The sequence below is a fragment of the Poecilia mexicana genome, unplaced genomic scaffold (genome assembly GCF_051168715.1).
Source record: "Poecilia mexicana isolate PSO_F unplaced genomic scaffold, ASM5116871v1 scaffold_21, whole genome shotgun sequence".
Classification (NCBI taxonomy): Eukaryota; Metazoa; Chordata; class Actinopteri; order Cyprinodontiformes; family Poeciliidae; genus Poecilia; species Poecilia mexicana.
In genome coordinates this window covers 18,406,872-18,429,927 of record NW_028263390.1, presented here as the reverse complement: position 1 = coordinate 18,429,927, position 23,056 = coordinate 18,406,872, and the positions used below count along the sequence as shown (strand labels likewise).

Sequence of the window (23,056 nt, the reverse complement as noted above, 5' to 3'; positions counted from 1 at the left end):
ATGAGGAACACTACATGATTTACAAACAATTTGACAAATGCATGTATGAAAAGTGGGAAAATGAGTGCAAATAGAGAACATAATGGACAACTATGGTCATCCTCTTTAAAGGATTGTCATACAAAAGCTTTGTTGTTAGTCAGAGGCTTCAACTGAATCTCTGTAAGATGGACTGCTACTGGAGATCTTGCCCACAGCCATCACCATGGCTCTAAAAAGAAACTTGGACATTTTGAGTTACAACAATATTTAGTGCTTCTTCAATTGAACTGAATGTCTGATGTTAACTTAATCACTGTACATTCAAGAAAGTGGAATTAACTAAATATAAATGCATGATAGACTTTTGAAGTTTTGACTAAAAAACAATGTTGGAAAAATGTTATCTTTCACATCAATCCCACTTAACTTAATGTAAGAAATACCTGAATCTGTTAGATAAATCCAAGTACACTCAAGCAGCTAAGGATACTTCACATGCTTTCCTTCGATAAATTCATAAATCATTTACGAATTTATCATGGAAGACTATAATATCATGGTTAAAGATTTATTTTGTATGACTGTCTCTATACTTTCTGTTTTGTGAGTCTAAAAAACAGTTCACCTATTTTTCTTAGCCTATTATCAAGGTTGTAGTGTTAAATATTTCTTTAGATGTTTTTCACGTCTTTTGTCTTAAAAACGCAAGCAGCCATTGTTTGATTAAACACAGTAGTGTGTTAGTGACCCCCAGTGGTCAAAAACGTAACTACACCAGTTGAAAAGGGGTGTTTATTACGTCATATTCGGAAAAGTTCGGAATACGTTTCGGGTTTGTTCGTGTTCTGCAGTCTGTGCTTTCGCTCTACGTCACGTGAGGCTTTTTTCTTTAAAAAGACTCCGCCCTGAAACAGCAGCGGCACCATTTTGTTTCATCTTGCATTACAGTCGACGGTTCACGGGATAGAAAGAAAAAATAAAATAAGAAAGAATAGGTCTGCAATCTTCCTGCGGTAGGTACATAAAGTTAGAATATTTATATTTTCACTGTAGCAATTCTGCATATTTAGGAGAAGCGGTATAATTAGTTTCAGCTGTTATTTTGATGCATTAGCTTGTAACACAGTTAAGGCCCAGGCGTTGACTAGCATATGCAGGGCTTTTGCTAACGGGAAAATGCTTATATCATCTTCTGATTGCAGCAAATTAAACTAAAACTGTCGACATGAGCGGATGTCGTATCTTCATCGGCCGCCTGAGCCCGTCGGCCCGAGAGAAGGATGTGGAGAGGTTTTTTAAAGGATACGGCCGCATTCGGGACATTGACCTAAAGAGAGGCTTCGGCTTCGTGGTGAGTCACCGCAGGAGAAAGTAGGTCACGGTGAAATTGCTGTTTGTGAACCGGAGAGCATCTAATCAGAGTGGGGTTAAATTATTCCAGAGATTTCCACCTTATAAAGCTAACGTTTGACTGCAGAGGGAGTGATTTTTGCACGTCTTATTGAATTTTCAATGAGAAAAAGGAAAGGATGCCCCCGCCCCCCTCTCCAAACCTTACCATGCTTCTCTGCTAGCCTGAGCAAGCACCAACCCGACATTTCGCATGAGTCTGAAGCAACATTATTGTACCCCTTGCGGGCAAGTTGAGCAATTAAAAACATCAGATTTGCAAGCAATGATTAACTCAAATATGCATGTGGTGGAATACCAATTTTGCAAGAGTAAGATGCTGCGGTTGCATACCTCTTTTATGAACGCCTCTTTGTGTTTTTTAGGAGTTTGATGATCCCAGAGATGCTGAAGATGCTGTGTATGAACTCGATGGTAAAGAGTTGTGTAATGAAAGGTGAGATTTTCCTGTTTTAAGTTAATAGACTTGTTGAACTCTGTTCTGTTTACACATTGTTATTTCAGGCCGTATTAGCTTTTAGTTTCTGTACAGATGGGATAGCCACAAACCTGGATGTGCAAGATTTCCCCCAGAAAACTTTGTAAGCCCTGTGCTCAGGGCGCTTGGACAGTCATTCATCCAGTAGCCTGTCATTTTTTGAGTTAAAAAATGTTTAAGGTTGACGGGAAATTTGAAAATATCACTTGATGATTATGTGTTATTGAAATATTGGAAGATTAATATCTGGACACCAACTATAAAAGTTTTAAAAATGCGAATATAAAAAAACTTAAATAAGCATTGCTTAGCCTGGTGGGGGCACAAGTAAAGCCTGGTGGCCCACCAGGCTTATAATACCCTAATGTGTAATTTTATAGCGTTTTATATACAGGGCTGCAAGTAATGTAGGAAAAAAAAAAGCACCAGGACAAGGATTTATTCCAAATAAAACCTGCTTAAAATGTTTAAATACTTTAATTTCACTTGGGTGTTTTCAAGGTTTGCAAATTGCTTGATTTCTGTTAAAACTGCTTGATATTCAAACTGCACACTTTTGTAAAAAAAAAAAAAAAAAAAAAAAAAAAGCGTGCCATCTAATGTTTGAAAGTCTAAATTTGGAAAGTATTATTTACAGTTGAAATCAGATGTTTTCATAAACATAATAAAAATACTTGCAGGTTTTTTTATCCCTGTTTGACATTAAATCAGACTAAACTTCTCTTACTGAGGTCAGTTATTTTATGTAAGACATAACATTTTATTATATTTTAGTTTATCCTGTCTTTGCTGTAGAATATCAGATATTCTAGGCATTATTAACAGTGTTAATTATTATATAGTGGTGAATTTAAACTGTCTTTTGTTTTATGATTTTTTTTTAACTCTGGAAAAGTGCTTGAACCTTACTGTGGGGAAAAATGTACAAACCCTGAAAATGTAATAGAAATTGCAGGTATATACTGTTATATCAGCAGTTGAAATACTAACAAAACAAACTTATTTTGAGAAGACAGTGATGAGTTATTGTAATAAGTCCTGTTATGCTGCAGTGTGTAGACGTGCAGACTTGGACCAAAACACTAGTTTGTGGTGAAATATGATTCTGAAGTATTGACTCAGGAGGGGTTAAATGTAAATACATGCCACTCCATTCCATCACGTTAAATCCTAATGATTTGTGGTTGTAACTTGGAGTTCAGGGAGTGAATAAGCACCAACTTCCTACTCAATCAGTCCTTAATTGGCTTATTAAATCATGCCTGTCAATTGAGCTTCTGGAGTTTCTGCTTTTTAAATCCAAAATCTTCCCTTATTAAATGCAGGGTCACCATTGAGCATGCTCGTGTGCGTCTGCGGGGGGGCCGCGGGCGAGGAGGCGGCGGCGGCGGAGGACGTTTCTCTGACCGCTACGGTAGAGGTTCCCAAAACAGTCGGAGGTAAAGAGAGGCTTTTACTTTCCTGTTGTTTCTGTTTTATTGTTTGTATGGGTGTGAGACATCAATTTAAACAGCACAACTTTGTAATAAAGTCCAATTTAACGCTTGATCAAACGCCTAAACTTGGAAAGCGTTATTTGCAGTTGAAACCATATATTTTCATGCACCTTGAGACAGTTTGAAGTTAAAGCAGACTGAACTTTTTAGGTTATTTCTATATGCTAAATGTAGCCCTGCCACAATAAACAATAAATCAATTAATCGCTTGATAAATTAAAAGAATTTGTCGTCTTTCTCTTTTTTTCTCTCTTTTTACCAAAAACTGAACGATAAAAGTCTTCAGTCTGGTGTTTTGGTCTCAACTATCTCTGGTTTTGAAAGATAATTTTGTTTTCAAAGACTTCATAATTTATTTTACTTGTTTCTGTTGTTTTATTGTTGGATATTTCAAATATCATCCAGTCCCAGTGTTTAAATGTTCATTAGAATTTAAAGTTTATTGATCGTTCAGAATGTGTTCTTGCATTTATATGGCATTATTACTATTGTATTACTTGAGAAGGTTCTTAAAACAATAATATTGTTTATCGCAATAAGTTCTGAGGCAATTTATCATCCAGCAAAATTTATCGTGATAGGCCTCGCTAAATGCCAGAAAATCTGGTGCGAACACATTTATTTTTATTTATTGTTCCCAATGGCTCAATTATTTATGTGTAATTGGACTAAAGTTTGGCTTGTATTTTACGTTAAACAGTATTATTGAGATCTGGGGAAATTGTGTTAAAATAGTGTTTTGTTCACTAACTAGTCGGATTTATAGTGTCTGAGACGTTTCAAAACATTTTATCTTTTAGTTTTATCCAATCTGTAGAAAGTAGTAATGAATGCAATGTTCTTATTTATTTTTTATTTCCTCCTAGCCGAAATCCTCCTCCGATGCGCACTGAGAACCGTCTGATTGTGGAAAACTTGTCCTCCCGCGTCAGCTGGCAGGTCAGTATTTCTTTTAAATGTCTCATTTTTCACAAATATCACCACCTGCATTTATTTAATTCCAACAATACACATTGTTGTACAATTGGCTGCTAAAAACCAACTTTAAAAATTTAATTTGTATTGTCAGACTTAGCCAGGTGAGTTGGTTTCAGTAATTGTAGTAATTGTTTCAGAATTAAACACTTGTTGATGTTTTTTAGATGCAGTTTTAGATAAACACAAAGCAACAAAACACCAAATTTGTTCATGTTTTCACATTTTAACCAATTCTCCACCCCTTTATTTGCCAGCTTGACTGTTGTGTCATGTGGAAGAGCTCGCTTATGGTGGAGTTAACCCCTTCTGGGTCCTTCAGTCTGGGTTGAGCCTGTGCTGTCAGCCAGTGTGTCCTACTCCTAGTTGATGCCTGCTGGTCATGTGAGCGCTCGCTCCACACTAGAGGCGCTGGCGGCCCTTCGCTCGCTCGCACCGCCTGCTGTGTGGTTGAGGGCGAGAGAGAGAGGAAACAGAGTTGGCAGAGAGAAAGCAGAGGAGAGAGCGAGAGTCGATGGTGGTGGCGTATTGATCGATGGTTCGTTAATTTGAGGGGCTTCGATCGATCGATATCCCCCCTTCCTTCCTTCCCCTCGTGGTGTCCCCCGCACATCGTGAGAGAGAGAGAGGGTGTGAGTTCCTCCCAGGGGCCCGTGGATAAAATCTGCTGTAATCCTGGTAATGGTGGGCTCGGAGAGCCTGCGGCCCACCCCAAAGGGTATCGCTCTCAGGTAGTAGTTTCCTCTCTTCCACCCTGTTCACTCTCTTTACTGAGGTGGGGTGCCGAGACGGTGGCGGTCCCGGCGCCCGGCACCACCCGGACCCTCCTTGCCGGGGGGGAAATGGGGCTCTTGGTGCCAGAAGCTGCAGCCCAGTTGATGAAGATGATCATCTGTGTAGTTTTAATAGAGCGATGAGCTCACAGATCTCAATGCTGCTGGAAGAGACTGACCTTGTGCTGCAGTGATCCCTGACAGAAAGGGGTTTACATCAAAACACATTATTATTATTTAAATTTTTCTAAAACCAATCCTGTTGGAAGCACTGAGTCGGTGAGCAGCCATTGGGTTCCTTGGACTCATCCTCTGTAATTGCTGTAGTCTGTGTAATTCTGAGAATCTAACTTATCTCTCCCTTTGGGTAAATCAGTGCAGTTAATATCTCAGCCTGTGCTTGTTGCTCGCCGCACCCCTCCAAAAACTGACCTGAGTTTGCGTGTGTAGGACCTGAAGGATTTCATGAGACAAGCTGGAGAGGTGACATTCGCAGACGCACATCGCCCAAAACTCAACGAAGGGTACGAGAATGGGAGGGAATTTATCCAGAAAAACTTCTGGACACAAGTCAAAAACAGCATATAAATATTATTACAGTTGTTTTTTTGTTAGTGTTTTCTTCACATGGTGATGATTTATTGCCATCTTAAGGCTGGGCAATAAATCAATAGCAAAATATACGACAGACAAGTGATCAATGTCAATATATGACACAGCTGATTTTTTATTTTTTCAGGGTGGTTGAGTTTGCCTCTCATAGTGATCTGAAAAATGCCCTTGAAAAACTGTCTGGAAAGGAAATCAATGGAAGGAAAATCAAACTTATTGAAGCTTCCAAGAAGAGGTGAGTTTCAGCACCAAATTTCCCCTCTAATATACAATTAAACATCTCAAAAGTTACTGTTTGAGCACGGAAAGTATTAGAAATATGACATGGTTTGCACAGGTGCTTGAAGTTATTGAATTAAGTGTTTAAGGTGCAGAATATCACAGTTTTGTAGTAAAATGTAATCTAATGTTTTATTAAAAACCTAAATTTGGAAATCGTTATATATGGTTGAAATCCGATACGAGATTTGTTTTTTCTTGCTGTCTGAAATTAAACTAAGCTTTTCTTCTTTTAGGCTAGTTGGAATCGCCAAAATTATTTATATTTGCCAAATGTAAGAAAACTTGGCGAGAACATTATTTTAGATTTTTTTTTTTTTTACTGCATCGTTCTTGGTTTTGGTGTTTGAGCATTAAGGTCATTTACCTCAACACTAATTGTTTGGATTGTTTTATGGGTCATTAAACATTAATTAATTTTTTTTAGCGCCTCTCTTGGAAGAGAGGCATAGAAATATGGAATTATTATTAACATATATAACAGTGAATTGAAACTTGCTGGAAGAGTTTGAAAACATCCCTTTCAGTCGTCACCATTTTTCCATCCTAATTGTCGTATTTCTGTTCTTTTAGGTCGAGAAGCCGTTCCCGTTCGGACAGCTCGTCCCGCTCGCGCTCCCGTTCCCGCGGCCGCTCCCAGTCCTGCTCCCCCAGACGTTCCCGAAGTCCCGCCAAGGCCCACCACCGCTCCCGCTCCCGCAGCGGCACGCCGGCGCGCGGTGCCTCCTCGCCTAGCCCCAAGTCAAAGGACCCCAAACGCTCGTCCAAAAACAGCAAATCAGTGACGCCGTCCTCGCCGCCGCCGGCTCAGAGGTCGTCCAGATCCCGCTCTCGTTCAAGATCCCGCTCACGCTCCCGTTCTCGCTCCAGATCTCCAAGATCCCGCTCTCCTTCTACTGACAGTCAACGCTAAACTGGCTTAAAAAACAAAAGCAACTAGAAAACTCCCGTTGCCTCCTGGGAAAGCAGAGAGGTGAGGTTTTGTTTCAGATTTTTGTTTCCTTTTTGGATTGTTCTTGTGACTGTCCTCAAGTTATTTTTTACCAACACAAACCAGGCTCATCTGAAACGATTAGCTGTCGTTTCTCCATTATTAATTGGCAGGATTTTTCCAGAATGCTTCTGAACTCGGAGTGACGCCTCTCCTCTAATGTTTATACACGTGTTATAACACAGCAGTACAGTTGAGATTACAAAGTGAGCCACCATAATAATGGCTGAATTATGGGACCCGGTCATCGCCTCTTTTTTTTTTTTTTTTTTTTTTCTTCCTTCATTCAGGATTTTTGTTTTTTGTTTTCCATCCAGATTCACTCACAAAAAACATGCTTTTTTGTGCTTGGAGCTAAAATACGAAACAGATTTTCCTCGCATTGGCAGCTTCTCTTCCAGGCTCACAACTGTACAGCTGCAGATTATTCCACTGGCTTAAAACCTGTATATTGTCTTCATGTATGCTAGTTTTTTTTTTTATGTTTGATTTTTGTAGAGGCAAAACTCTTGAGGATGAAGCGAACCCTTCAGTTGCTCTCTGTGAGCAATAATGTTACTTATTGGAGTGATATTTCTTAAATTGAGGATTTATGTACATACTGCAGCCTTCTGTTAAGTGTTGAGATGTGTACATGTTACCGCTAGGGTATTCTGACAGACGTTACTGTGTGTACATATAGACATAAATCCGAGGGAAAAAGTTTTTTTTTTTTTTTTTGTACATGAGGATTTTTATTTTCAGTGAAGATAGATGTTTGTATGGTGTATTGAAAATAGACTTGATGAATAAATCAATTTTAATAAACCATAAGTTTTGTCTCTAATGTGCTTTTATGACACTTTTCCACTTGTTTAAAGTGATATTTTTTATTTGGGGGATGCGGTGGTCACGCAGTTCCTTCAGAGATTTCCTTCAGCTTCTCCTCTGTTGATGTCGGCTGGTATGAATCTGCTGAGCAATTAAATTATTTTATTACATAAAGAAAACATGCATATCTCTAGAACTTTAATAATGCATAAAATAACTCCAGAAATGTTCTTCTGGAATGGTTACGTTATTCTGAAGTTTGCTTCCCTGAAATCTATAATATTGAATTATTTCAGCCAAACTTTCTCGTTTAAGGAGCAAAATTATTTTTTCAGTTCTGGACATAAAACAGGAAATGATTAAACCAATCAGTAGCTAAAAATATCACCTACCAAAATGAGGTACTTTGGGAATTTTTATTTATTTTAACGGTAATTGCAGTATAAGATACAAATGTGATTTTTGCCAGAGGAAAAACTCTAGTTTTTGACTATTTTAACAATTTCATGCATGAATTAGGATCCTTTACATCAGGATTTTTTTGATTTTCTTAAGCACAGAACATTTTTTTTTCAAGGTGATCAGTTGTAATTTTCTCCAAATACAAAGTTATTTGGAAAGTACGTCACCAGCATTAGTCTTTAGGGGTTACATGTCACAATATTTTTACCTGAAAGAGTTTTACAGCAGAAGGAAGGACTGGATATTTCTGAGCTGCTTTTTCGTCTACCATATTGACTTTAGCAAATATTCTCTTGCACTTGCAGTGGATGGCCAGTAGTTGGCAGTGTATTGCATGATGCACTCGTCCACTAGAGTGGTCTGTGTGGATTTAAAACGTAAAAATCCACAAGAAAATGGCTTTTAGGAAGCTGTCCACTGCATGAAAGAGTTAATTATAAATATGTAAAACATAAAAATAATCAGTGCTATTCCCATCTTCAGAAGGTGATAAATTAAAGATAAAACTACTATAAAAAGGTTATTTTTTAAATTCATCTTCAGCGGGTCTCACCTTTTCCTTTTGTCGTGAACCAGTGGTAACACCTGAACAGGACGATGAGCAGCGCTGCCTCGGTCACCTGGAAGAACCCCAAGACGAGTGGGAACAGGTACATGGGTCCGATCACAGCGGGGGGGAAGGCTACCTTCACTACGGTGGCACACAGTTGGATGTTCTGGCAGCCAGTTTCCATAGCAACGGTCCTCCGCTCTCTGAGGGGTGAGGGTAGATTTATACATAAGTCATGAATGTATGTAGAGAAACACTCATGGTTCAATGCAGCTGATGCAGAATCAGTATTTACACAAACTTAAAGGTTCAAATGAGTGAATAATTTTAAATTGGAGGGAGATTTCACAAATTAAAATCTGCAGAAGCTGGTGTGCACTGGTATTCAGTCACCGTGAGTCAATGCCTTTCACTGGTACATGCAGAGACTGACATTTTTCCCGTAAGAGAAATAATCTGCCAATAGGAAAATATAGACATTTTCGTCTCTCTTAAGGAATTATTGAATTAATAAAACAAGCTCCCATGTCTTGCTGAAAATTAACTAGTAGGTTTTGTTGTATTACAAGTGAACTAAGGTATTTGCATTAGAAACTAGACCAAAAATGCTTGGTAAGATTTTGTGTTTTTGCACTAAAACCAGTTTCACTGTTCGCTCAGGTTGGTGGCACAAACAAAACCCCGTAGACGTGCATTTTAAAACCAAAACTGCCAAGTAAGGTGGTGAGGTTGCTCGTGATTGACTAGGTCAGGGGTGTCAAACTCAATTTCACCAAGGGCCACTGCAGCATATTGGCCCCCCTCAACGGGCCACATTGACGGTACAGATCAGGAGTGCATCCCTAATAAAACACCCCAGACAAAAGGTTGATTTCCCTCATTCAGGTCTGAAGAGGCTTATAATGAGTCAATGGTCCAGGTGTGTTAGAGAAGGAATGCATCTAAAGTTGCAGATGGTAGCTCTGGAAAACTAGACTTGGGCAGCCCTAGCATAAATGTATAAAAATACAATGTTAAAAATAAATTAAACACCTCATATTGTTAAATAACTGATTTTATGTATTGAACTTTTAAATATTACATTTGAGTTTCCATGGATGTAAAAATTACTGCTCAGTTTAAAAATTACAATATTTAAATCAGTGTTTAAAGGTAAGCAAGCAAATAATAAAAACAAGTCACATGGGCAGACATTATAGACTTTACGCAAAGATTTAGTCTCAGAGGCAACTGAAATCAATTAATTTAAAAAATCCTTTCTGAATATCATCTCATGGACTCTGAACTAAATGCGTCTTTCTGACCGGGAGCTGACGGCGTGTTGAAGAGTTATGGACCGGACGCTTTGGAGCGTCTGGTTAGGAAGAGCATTACAAACCTTTGGTTGAAATGTAGTTTGTAGTCAATTCGTGCTCAAAACCTATTTTAAGTCAATCATTGGCCTATAAAATGCTGGGGGGCCACATGTGGCCCGCAGGCCTTGAGTTTGACACATGTGCATTACGGCATAGAACTGCCAATTGGTAATTGAAGTAAAGTAGCTTCGATTTCAAAGAAGCCTACATTGAAGTCGATTGGCAAATGAACCATCACCAAAGAGGAAGGCTCTTGTTGTCTCACTGCACCCCAAGAGATGCATAACCTACAAAAACTGTTTCCATCTGGTTTTGAACCAGAGACCTTTTGCATGTAAAGCAAACGTGATAACCACTACACTATAGGAACTGAACTTCTCTGTTTTGTTTCAGTTTGAGGTTCCAAAGTTGATGATGTGAGATGCAACGCATGAAAATTTCAACTGAGGCTTGCACTCAGATGCCTGGATTCAGAGTACAGACCATGACACAGAGCCCTTGTTGACCTTTAGTAAACACCTGTGATGAATAGAACATGCAAAATCTGTTTCTGTCTGGTTTCAAACCAGCGACCATTCGCATGTAAAGCAAACATGATAACCACCACACTACAGAAACTCATACTCTATGCAGTGTTCCTGGTAGATGATCCACATTTTGTTAGAGACTAATGTCAACGATGGGCATAAAACAATGTCAAATACTTATACCACAGATCCTCTCAGAGAGCACAGTAACCTGGTGAACAAACTTATACTTGTGCCTAATTTCACATTACAGTCCATAAACTAAGCCTGGGATCAAAAAACGTATAGAAAATGTCATTAGCAGAGACAAATGGTTCTACAGAGACTTGGCTAAATGGCTATAAAATAAAATAAATCATTACAAATAAAAGATGGTTCAAAAATAAAATTAACACATTAAAATAAAAAACATATCTCTGAAATACAATCAACACTTGAAAATTAAAAATGGTTCAAAAATACAATCAACACTTCAAAATACAAAATCTCTGGAAAATAAAATATTATGTATGTTGTTTTGAAAAACATTAGAATATAAGCACTTTTATCAAATCTACATTGTGGTAAGATCATGTAAGTTCTTAAATCCATAGAAACACAACAGTTTGTAAGGTAGGTGAGTTAGCTCAGCAGGTTAGAGCACCATGCTGGTAATGCTGAGGTCATCGGTTCAACCCCCATATGGGGCAACTCATGTGCAAGGTCCTTCAGACAATCAACACTTCAAAAAAAATAAGGGTTCAAAAACAAAATCAACACTTTACAATAAATAAGGGTTCAAAAATAATATCAACACTTCAAAAAAAAATAAGGGTTCAAAAATAAAATCAACACTTTACAATAAATAAGGGTTCAAAAATAATATCAACACTTTCAATAAATAAGGGTTCAAAAATAAAATCAACACTTTACAATAAATAAGGGTTCAAAAATAAAATTAAAAGTGGTTCATTTATGTTTTCGCATCCACCTGAATAATATGTAGTTGCACCCCTGGTTGTGTTAATCCATTTGAGGAGCCGGTAGTTTATCTTGAGGAAATAAATTATGATGCAAAAGTTAATTAGACTGTAACATGCGCAGTCCGCTGCTCAACCACTGCGGACGCGACTCCGCCGCTGCGAAGAATTAGAAACCGCTGGGAGAAACTCATCCCTGGGTAACGTGAGCCTTCTGGGTTCACGTTACCCAGGAGAGCGGCGCTCTGGAGGAGCTGCAGACGTAACATCTGTCCGTTTGGGAGAAGCGAAACCACGCAAAAAAAAAAAAAAAATCCTGGTAAAAGCGCACACCAGACCGCACAGGGTAAAACACTCAGAGTTCAGTTGATCTGTTTGGATCAGACAGATCCAACTGACTGATGAATTAGTGCAGATTTTTCTGCAGATGGGAACCAGGAGGAAGTTGTTCAGACCCCAGCGGGTGAAGTGATGCTTATCTAAGTAAATTTGCTTAATTTAATTTATTAAAAGTTATTGGGGCCTCAGTCAGTGGTTTTTGTCACTACGAGAAAATGTAGATGCATTTATCTTCTTAATTGGTGATGGGATCTGGATTCACGGTGAATATTAAATAAACCGCATAAAATGCGACTAAATAGTCGATGTTAATATGATTGTAATTTCGCGGATAAAAATAGTACATGACCGATTTTTTAAAATGTTGTTGGTCAAGATAACGGATAACAAAAAAAGTCTAGCGCGACTTGCCGCCCTGACACCAACTCACACATCTTCATTCACAGTCTTACTTGTAAGTCGATTTTTCTTTTCTTGGACGTTTTGATGTTAGCTTGTCGATGTCTCAGTTTTATTCAGTGGGAAAATCAATAAGCAGCTTGAGGTGACTCTGCTGCTCTCTAGTGGCGAGAAGCCGCAATGTTGGCTGGTAACAATCGGAATGCATTGTGGGAGATGTAGTTTGTAATCAATTCGTGCTCAAAACCTATTTTAAGTCAATCATCAGCCTATAAAATGCTGGGGGGGCCACATAAAATGACATGGCGGGCCACATGTGGCCCGCGGGCCTTGAGTTTGACACATGTGGACTAGGTCAATAATCGAGGTCAGTTGTTTACAATTGACTAGGTCAGTTTAAACAAGACAAAACATTTTTAATCAATCCAAAGTCAAAAGAAAGACTTAGGCAAATATGGGTTTTGGATTGTAGTAAGTGTCCTGATGAAAGGCCGGGTACCAGAGAAAGGAGGTCAATATTTTGCAGAAAAGTTGCCTAAATATAACTTACATTATATTACGTACGTACGTAACTTACGAAGCTAACAGTTTGTAAAAACATTTGAAGCATCATTGTGCTTCTTTGCATTGCTGGGTTGCAGAGACGTGACCCGGATGACACATGAAATTCAGGTGGAGGTCAGGAAGTGGATTTCTCTGGTTCAAAACAGCAAAACGAATCACAGCGAGTAGCTAATGTCCTAAATAGGCTGGAACAGAGGAGGTATCTAAGAAAATACACATATATTTAGGATATGATCCATATTATCTTTGTAAAAAAGACCTTTATAATGTTGAGGATTTCCCTAACATTGAGGCGATTTACATATCTAGTGCACCAGACCTCAGATGAAAACTTGGAGTATGCTATTATTCAGTTTCAGGTTGGGTCAAATTTAGGATCAACAGAAGCATTAAGGTGAGTAGCGAGTTGTGCTATTTTAAGTAATTAGTCTATGATAACAATGCTATTGCTAAAACAAGCTAACCCATGTTATTTCTATGAGCTTGTATCTTCTGGTAAATAATTTATTTAGCTTCTTCAAATCCAAATTTATGCTGGAGTTGTGTTTTGAGTCGTTCTTAATTTCTACAATGTAGGTCAAACATTCACAGATCCACAGAAAACCCATTAAAAACATGGATTGACCAAGACAGGGGGTAAAAATAATATATCCTACCTTACATGTGACTGCTTGTTTTTCTCAGTAACTGTCCAATAAAATATCCAAAAATAAAAGTGGAAACTCTGGCATTATTAGTTTCTGCATCTCCTGTTTATAGCCGTAGATTGTTGACACACTTTTCTCATCTTTTTTCGGTGCATTTTTTAAAATTAACTCCCTTGTGACCAACTACCTTTGGAGAAAAAAAAAAAAATCTATCTTTCTCTCTACTAGAAAGGCTGATAAAACCCGTACAGGACACAGACTTTGGGCATTTTGAAGCTGGATCAACAGAAATAAACGGGCTGCATTTATAAAGTTTGTGGCCATAACATAAAGCCACTATAAAATAAAAGCCACTATAAAGTAAGAGTACTTACGGCTGTGTAAGCCTGAAGACCCAGGAGATGATGTAACCAAAGGCGTAGCCAATCAGGGGCAGGAGGACGGCGATGGCCATGAGAGGAGGCGAGAGCATGGTAAGGAGGGAGCTTCCAATTTCAACGATGGAAATGATGCAGATGACGAGTATGGAAATCATCAAAACACAGAGGCCCACCTGAAAACAACAGAAACAAGAAATGGATCAGACTTTCAAATTTGTAGTAGTCTCCAATGATTTCAATTTCTTCTGCTTCCAAGGAGGATTGGCTTCTTTTAAAGGGTTCTGGTGTAATTTTGGACTCTTTCTGACACTCATTTATAACCAATTTAAAAAATGACTACCTAAAAGAAAAATATGGAAAAACTAGAATACATTTTTTCCACATTGATTCGGCCAACCTTTGTGATTATCTTTGAATACTGTGGCCGGAAGTAGTTGATGAGGATGCCGGCTCCGCAAGGTACCAGGATCGCAACCAGGGAAGTGACGATACCCACGTACGGCACCGCTTTCTGCAGGTTGGAGAAGCCGTGGCAGTACAGGTACAGCAGCAGAGGCATCATGGCCAGAGCCAGCAGCGTGGAGCAGGAGGTCATCACAATGCTGAAGAGACAAAAAACAAAACACAATTTCAATGCTTGGAAAGGCTTTTCCATCTTCAATATTTAATATATTAAAAAGAGAAGTTCATCAACCTGCACTTCTCCAATCCTTACACTGAAACACAGTTTTATTAAATTCAGATCAATTAATCACAGAATGGTAAGATAAAAAAGAAACAGAACATTACCTACTTTTTTAATGATGAATAAGCATAATAAACCTTTCATAAATCTAAATAAAGAAAAAAAAACTATAGATAGATAGATAGATAGATAGATAGATAGATAGATAGATAGATAGATAGATAGATAGATAGATAGATAGATAGATAGATAGATTCAGCAACAAAAACACAATGAAAGTTTAGTTTGTTGTGCCTAATTTTACTTGTAATGAACAGTATATCCTCTAGGGGCCGCCAGTGAGGTAAATTATGTGGGTTTTGTTTTGTCAAGTCAATCAGGTGAACTTCAACCTGGTAACTGTAAGACGGTTTATGGTCTCCATAACATTACACAATAGATGCAGTGGTAGTTTTTTATCCCCATTAATTATGACGGTACAGTAGGTTCTCTTGGACAGTAAAAAATAAAGCAAGAATTTTATGTGTGCATATAAACACGATAAAGCTGAAACTGCTCAGTAGGAACACAGCAGTATAAGCAAACTGCTTGTCCTTTAGAATTTCTTTTCCACTTTATTATTATAATTATTGTGACTAGACGGAGGTAATTACAAAAGCTTCTCATAGCTAGCTTAGAAACCGACCCATACCTCCTCCCTCCTGATGTGTTGATCAAAGTAGGCAACTCTCTGAATTCACACCACATTATTTATGTCACTATGTCATAAACAGCGTTTCCCTTTACACTGGAGCAGCATTAAAAACGTACAGAAGACGAGATGCTAACTAGTATCCCAGACATGCTAGGCTACATGGCGGTGCGGCACTGTCTCCATGGTTACCAACGGTTAGACGCGTACCTTCTCCATAATGTGATATTTCATATCTTTCTAATAATACTTACTTATAAAGTATATGAACGTTAATCTTCTTACCTTGTAAAAAAGTGTTTGCTGCGCGATTTCACCGAGGGCTAACAGTCATGATAATCAACGGCTGCTATCCATGGCCGCCGGATCTTTCCTCATTAATTAAAAAGTTAAATATAATAAAATGACAAGTTTGGTTTCTGTTTATGCAGACCTGTTTATGCAGCACTCTATGACAATTTTTAAAGTGAAATCAACTAAATATAGGTGATATTAGGCTACAGGTGTCTGTTTCTATGGTTTTCCAGAGCGTGGTCCAAAGGGTCATCTACTTTTCAGTGGTGCTGGTAAAAACGTTGTTGAAGGGTTAATAGAGAAGCCATGTTGTCTGATGACTTCCTCAAGAGTTTCAGAAAAAGCTGGAGCTTTTATTTGCTCTCCTGAACATGTCTGTGTACCTGAGGTTCATGTCTCCCTTTATAGCCAGAGCCAGGATGTTGGACAGGGCTCCTCCAGGACAGCAGCCGCAGATCAGAATCACCACAGCTGTGGCTTCAGACAGCTGGAAACCCTGCAACACGACCACACAGGGTATATGAGGAACATATCAAGATGAGTCGCATTAATAAGAAAAATAAGTAGCTTAGTTGATGTGCTGCAGGTCATTCAACTCAATATATCAAGGTAGTTACCTCATAAATAGGATGCCTAATGATTAGGAGAACGTCAGTGGGGACGTAAATCATTAGAGCTTGTTAGCACAGCTCCTCAAAAATATTTCAACAATTTTTAACAGAAGCTTAAAATGTTCTGACTCTAAAGAAAGAATCCAAAAATAACTCAGATTTGTTTGTTTACACAGAAAACTGTCATGTTTCGGTCCTCAGATTTTCCCACATTGAGTATCTGCAGAACTTTGTTTGTTGTCAAACTTCTAAATGAACACCGAAAGGCTTGAATATTTTAATGTTTTTCTATTTTTTGTTTTTAGTGAGGTGTTATGATGATACTTTCTCGGCTTTTGCAGGTTTGAACCAATTCTACAGCTGTGGTTGAAGCCTGAAAAACTCATTTCGTAAATGAACAGATTTAAATCTGCTGTACAAACCTTAGTCAAGCAAAACGCTGTGAGAGGCATGATGCCATACTGGGAGAGAATTGCAATGGCCACACCTTTCGGTTTCAGTATGTGATCCTGGAAAGCAGCAGAGAGTAGAAATATTACAGCAATGTGTGCTTTAAAACAGATGGCTTCACGTGGATGAGCTGCTTACTTTGATCTTGGTCACCTCCATGGTGCATCCCAGTGAAACCATGACGATTAACAGCACTGTAATCATTATTATGTTGATGGTTTTGTCCATCACTGGTGACAGAAGAGACGGGTAAAGCAAGCTGGTGTTGGCAGCTGTCAGATTGGGTGAGAAGTCATAATTTTTCAGAAAATCTGGGTCAGAAAACGGATTTTCTGTGCCGCCCATGTCGAGATCCGGGCCTGAAAAACAGATCAAGCTGATGAAACAAAGGCACAGTCTCAACTGTCATCTGAATGTTAATTTTGAAACTTTAATGATTCATTAAACTGTTAGAATGTCATTACTATCAGAGTGCAGATGAAGCCAAATTAAGAAAAAGATACTCTGAATGTGACACTTTTTTCAGTCTTTGCTAAAAGCAGACATGTTGCTTTTAGACTGACAGGCAGGATCTTTTCAGTAGTTAAGATCAGTGATTAAAAAGCGCTGTGTACGTCAGTTCAGAGTACACGTTTTGTAATATAAGTTCCTTGAACTTATATTACATGGACTGCAAGACGTGTTCGCAACGTTACCTGTTGGGCAATATAAGTTCAAGGATCTTGAACTTATGAGCTGTTCTGAATCTTATTCTTTCTTTATTTAAACTCGAATGGATCTTAGCATTTTGGGTAACAATCAAAAAAAGTATGAAAGTTTATTTTTCCTTGTGTTGTTGGAAATGAGCTGGAACAAAAAGACTTACAACAAAGTATGAAACTAGACATAATTCATGTTCAGACTGGTTCGAATTAGAATTAGATAAGTCTGAATGGTTTAACTCAGACTTTTCATCTAAAAAACACAGCGAAAAACAACATTCAAATTGAAAACATAGAATCTGATAAATCTATCATCAACAAAGAATATTCATCATATGGTGTTTCTATTTATATCCGTTTCTGCCTCCATCTCCAGAACTGACAACCACATCCTCCCTGCAGACGCACATGCATGCTGTGTGCAAACAAATAACTTTCACAGGATTTCTGTTTCTCTCTCAAAAAAATTAAGCAAACGTATTAAAAATTAAAAAAAAAAAAACAGATGCAAGAATGCTGTGAAGACTTACTGTGCAAAGCTGCAGGTGAAAATTGCACACCTGTTTGAGGAGGTCAGAGTGTAGGAAAACTGTGATTTCCCCAGAGACAATCACTCCTCAGCTGGAAGACGTGTTTGCAAGCGTTACCTGTTGGGTAAGACGTTTCCTCTTATCTTCTCCCCTCCTACTTTGCCCCTCTCCAGGATTAAATCAGGTTATTAAGTAAACGATGACTTATTTGAGTCAATCAGTAAAAAAAAAAAAAAAAAAAAACTTTTGGGCTCAAGAGTTGTTTTTTGTCATGAAATTAAAATATTTTCTGACACCAGTCCAGGAAATATATAATAAATTACACTATGATAAGTCACCCGTTATAGTGACTTATAATGGGAGACTATTTACCCACTATAAGCTTGAATATACCGTATTCCCCCTTCATTCAGGCAACTTTTACTTGAATATTTACTGCAGCTAAAATAACACATTGGTTTTGCTTTATGTTAAATAAAGCATTTAAAAGGTATAATCATTCCTCTTTCTTATTTTGCTTAATGGCATTTAGTTCTATCATTCCTGAAATTCTGACTTCCAAGAGTAAGCTCTGTTACAGAGAGCATAAAAACATCCTTTATCTGCAGCATTATTCACTAAAAGGACACACCATCATTAAAGAAATTACAGTAGGCGCACTTAATAATATTTTACACCATAGCGCTAGAGAATACATTCAGCGAGTTACTTTCCAAACTTTAACTGTTTTTAAAAACAAGTACTAATTCACTTTTAAACCAGCAAAAATTGAGTGAGTAATCTGGAGCTTTTGTTTTTGCTAAAGTACATTTTTATCAGTTTATTTGTACTTTTACTTAAGTACAGTGCTGGAAACAAACAAACAAAAAACAGATTATCTTGTAAAACCTCAGAAATGTTCCCTCAAAATGTAGTTAAGCTGTGCGGATGTTAGAGAAAGAGCCATAATGTGATTTATTAAGTGTTTTTTTACATTGAAAAGTGTCGAAGTGTTGAAAATTAACCCACTCCGCCGCTCTCGTGGGTTAATTTGCCCTTCTCAGTGTCTGACATGCGGGAAACCAGTAGAAGTGGGTCAATGTGCCCTGTGTATTGTCTTGAAGGCATGACACCAGGTCATCTCGGTGGAACAGATTGGTTTCCTCCACACTTGCAGAAGTTTGTGAAGCTATGTTATTTGTTTTATTCAATTCCAAAGAAATAAGTGTTAAGGATAGGTAATTTGCAAAGCGTGTTCACTTGTCTAAGGTTATTATGGCTTGCAGGTTATTTTTGTTTATGCCTGGAGTGAAAGTAAAACCAAGATTTATGTGCTGAACTCTTTAAACATTACTAGTTAGTAAATTATTAAAGATGAGTACAGTTTGAGCCTGCAGATTTTCACTATGTCAGCATAGTTGTCTAATGTCTTAAATATTCAATATTTGACTGAATGTCTGTTGTTGAGAAGATACATATTTGGATGTTATGAATAAGTTTATTTGAAGAAACTGGAATGGGACATTTTAAAGCGCTCATGTTTTAGTTTAGCTGTTTGAGTCTGAAGTATAAGAACTGGAGCTCAGGGAAATGTTTGAATGAAATAAGCTTTTCCAAAACAAACACATGCAAACTGGATGACACACAGATGACCATCACACCAGTGGCGCCGGAAAGGTGGTTCACCCAGGGCGCCAAATAGGCTGGGACCGCCTCTGTAAACAATTAAGTAGACAAAAAGGAAAAATTACATGAACAAACTAGCTACAGCTTATCATGAGTCAGTAGGTCGTAAAACCACATTTAGATGCATGAACTTGCAGTATCTGCTTTCCATATGACTCAGTTTGTTTCACACCGATGCTTCTTGCACGACTTAGTTTCAGACAAACTTTAGCTAGAATACAGATAGTTGCTGTTATTGCAAAGCAAGCTCAAATCATCAGGCCTCTTAACAGCAGATATGAGGTGTTAATGCTGATATGCATGACAGCTAAGCAGCCATTTTGGACCATTTTGGTCTCAAATGTCCAACAAGAGTTGGAAAACTCTTGTGGTTGGTTAAAATGAGGTTTGTCGCGCCACAGTTTTGTTTTTAGAAGAGAAGCTTTATGTTGGAAGCCTCTGGAAACAAGTCAAACTCGTTCCGCATTTTTCATGACCCTTAACATTTAAAACACCGACTGAAGCCTGCAGAGTTCAACATGAAGCTCCGGTATTTTGTTGTTTTTTTTCACGTTGGATGGAATTTACTGGAACATCAATTTCCTGAGAAGATTATCAGCTGTCCTCCCTCAACCACTCGTGAATATTCATTGTTGTTGCAGAATAATGGCCTTTAAACCATTTTCTGAAATTGCCTCATAATCCTTCTCAGGTTGATAAGCGGGGACAGTTGCCTCACAGAAGCAACCGCTGATTTCTTTCGCCATTTTGCATTGTGTTAAAACGCACACGTACGCTTCAGCGCAGCAAACTAGCTGTGTTTGTGGCTTTAAAGTTGTTGATTATAAGTTAATCAAAGCGATTTGATTCCTTTATAGGTTCCCAACTGGATCAGTGAGAACTGAATTTGGATCAAATAGATTCAGTAAAATTTGTTATGAATTGGACCTTGCTGAGAGGATGTTTGTTACAAACCAGCATTTTTTTTAAAACTGGTAAATAAACCGAATTATATTATTAGAATTAGTTTTTTCTCCATGACAGAGAACAGACTGTTGGATTTAGAGAAAAGGGAGAATTTATGAACATAAACACATCAGAGGACGAAATTTATTAACAATTTTCTTTCAAAATTGTTTCCTTGTTTGGTGATTGTTAAAATACTTTTGTCCTTATGCACAACTTGTTCCTTTAACAAATACACTTAAAATGCATCCAGTAAGAGCGCTTGAGACTTGCTGATTTATTTTACATCTTTTTTAAGTCACACACTTAAAACAGCAAAAAACAAAAAAAAAGTGCTTAAACATTTATATTGTATAATTTTCTCTGTTGTGTTTTTCTATATTAAAAACTACAGGAGAGACTGGGCATTTCTGATGCCAGTCAGACTTAAAATTTATACTTTTTTTTCAATTTTTCTTCCTCTCTCAGTTCTGTAATCAGTGATCTCCCATCAGACTGAAGACTATAATCTGAATAGAGCTGAAACTGTTCATTACTGAGCCACACTGACTGTGTGGCAAGAATGAAGAAATATCTCCACTTTTAATTAACACATTTTTCTGCACCATTATCCATGACTTTGGGAATAAGAACATTAACTGCGCTTTACAGTTGTTGTTTCTTCTTGAAGACGAAGCGGCTTCTCTGCATCAGATGCATTATTAAAGCCTGGCCTTATTACGGTTTCATGTTTTAGGCCACGCTGTCACATGCAATATTTCTTGGTAAACCTCTTCTTGCGTTTCAACGCCACTGCCTTCAGTTTAATCCACTCCAGCGGCGATTTAGGCACAAGCGAGCGATTTGGCGGGATGATCAGCAGAGAGATGATAAGATGGAGGTCAGTGCAGATCTGCAGGAGAAGGAGTGGACAGCATGGCGTCTCCTGAAGCTGCTGTGGCCTCTTGACCCGCTGGTGGAAAAGAGAGAAGATGCTTCCAGCTTTTTCTGAGCCACATAATCCACACTGTAAGCTTCTTATCTACAGTGTAGTTTGGTGAAAAAGGAAGCATGAAAGCAGATTATTTGAAATCTGGCAAACATATTACACATTTAGCCAGTGTGATGCGCTCAAATTAGGGCTGGGCGATGAATTGATTTGATCAATTACTCAAATTAGTTCTTTTTGAAGATTAGATTTTTGGAAAATCTGATATATATTTATCTTGTTTTGCCAATTGATTCCTTGTTTTTCTGTCGTCAGAGCGATGTCAGCACCCAGAGGACCGCCATCTTGTTCGACAAATGTGTTTATTAATACGGTCAGGCTACATTTGTTCTTTTATAATTATGAGATTAAAGTCATAATATTACCAGAATATAGTCGTAATATTAGGATAAAAAAAGTTTATGAGAACCCTAACTCAAAAATATCAAAAAGGTAAAATGATATCTTGGGAGGTTATGTTAAGTTTTATAGATAATACTTAATAATTAATAGAAATATGTAATCTTTCAACACATCAGCACCAAATTATCAGCAGCAAGATTTTCAAGGCAAGAATCACAATCTATCAAAACAGTTTTTCTCATTAAAACAAATTTTTTCTCGTAATTTTAAGACGTCTTGGTAATGTTATGACACTCAGTTTGAGTTAGATGTCTGTTTTAATTAAAAAGTGAGGAGGTTGTTCCCCACATGAGTCAATCCACATATGGACAGAGGAGCAGGAGCCTCATCTGCAGTAACACTGGGCCTTCTCCAGTCCAAAAGGTCAAGATGATGAAAGGAGTTTGGAGCTAAGTGGCTAAGCTTTATAGATAAGGTGAGGAGCTCCACCAGTCCCATAACTACCATGTTATGCTACAGCAAAAATAGCTTTTTTTCATAGTATGTAGAATGGAAAATGTGTTTAAATAAGAACAACTTATTTATTTTAATGGAAAACGGCATTTAAAAAAAATCACATAGTTTGCAACTTCTTAATAAAAAAAGAACATTCCTTACACAACTCGTGTTTCTCTTTGTGGAAATTAAAAAATTCAAAATGTATTAATTCCAAAGGGAAATTAAGACATAAATGTTGAGGTCCATTCATCCTCCCATCAACCCTGACTGGCTTCCCCATTCCTGCTGAAGAAAAGCTTCCGTGCAGCATGACCACCACCACGTTTCACCATGAGGATGATTTTTCAGGGAGATTTGCAGAATTAGCATTATTTTGAGATTTATATTTGTAAACTCTTCTTTTGCTTCCTACTTATATGCTCATTTGTGATGATCTTTCACCTGAAATCCGTTGTATTACAGCTATGCAATTGATATGAAAAAGTTTAATTATGGATTGATGGATGGAAGTCAGTATAAAAAGCTATTATTATAAAGATATATTAATCTTTAATCTTTTTCCCATTTATTTTTAACCTAATTCTTATTGAAGATATTTTTTGTTGATTTTTGCAACTCCAATACCTACCATTTTAAAACATAAAAGGAAAATGAAAATAAAAGAGGCA

The 23,056-nt window shown here is 37.7% G+C and overlaps 2 protein-coding genes across 2 annotated transcripts; one reads left to right on the top strand and one right to left on the bottom strand.

Moving 5' to 3' along the window:
• Positions 1-739: 739 nt before the first annotated feature.
• Positions 740-7,809, top strand: srsf5b (serine and arginine rich splicing factor 5b). The gene is made up of 8 exons (XM_015006337.2): positions 740-995; positions 1,185-1,333; positions 1,758-1,828; positions 3,196-3,309; positions 4,233-4,305; positions 5,565-5,638; positions 5,854-5,961; positions 6,579-7,809. The coding sequence occupies exons 2-8, from the start codon at positions 1,208-1,210 to the stop codon at positions 6,916-6,918; spliced, it is 906 nt and encodes a 301-aa protein (XP_014861823.1). The 5' UTR covers positions 740-995; positions 1,185-1,207; the 3' UTR covers positions 6,919-7,809.
• Positions 7,810-7,846: 37 nt separating this feature from the next.
• slc10a1 (solute carrier family 10 member 1) lies at positions 7,847-17,205 on the bottom strand. The gene is made up of 7 exons (XM_015006334.2): positions 16,858-17,205; positions 16,692-16,778; positions 16,042-16,154; positions 14,386-14,590; positions 13,983-14,161; positions 8,822-9,021; positions 7,847-7,947 (listed from the first exon to the last, which is right to left on the bottom strand). Exons 1-7 carry the CDS (start codon positions 17,062-17,064, stop codon positions 7,886-7,888), a joined length of 1,053 nt encoding a protein of 350 aa, XP_014861820.2. The 5' UTR covers positions 17,065-17,205; the 3' UTR covers positions 7,847-7,885.
• Between the last annotated feature and the right edge of the window lie 5,851 nt (positions 17,206-23,056).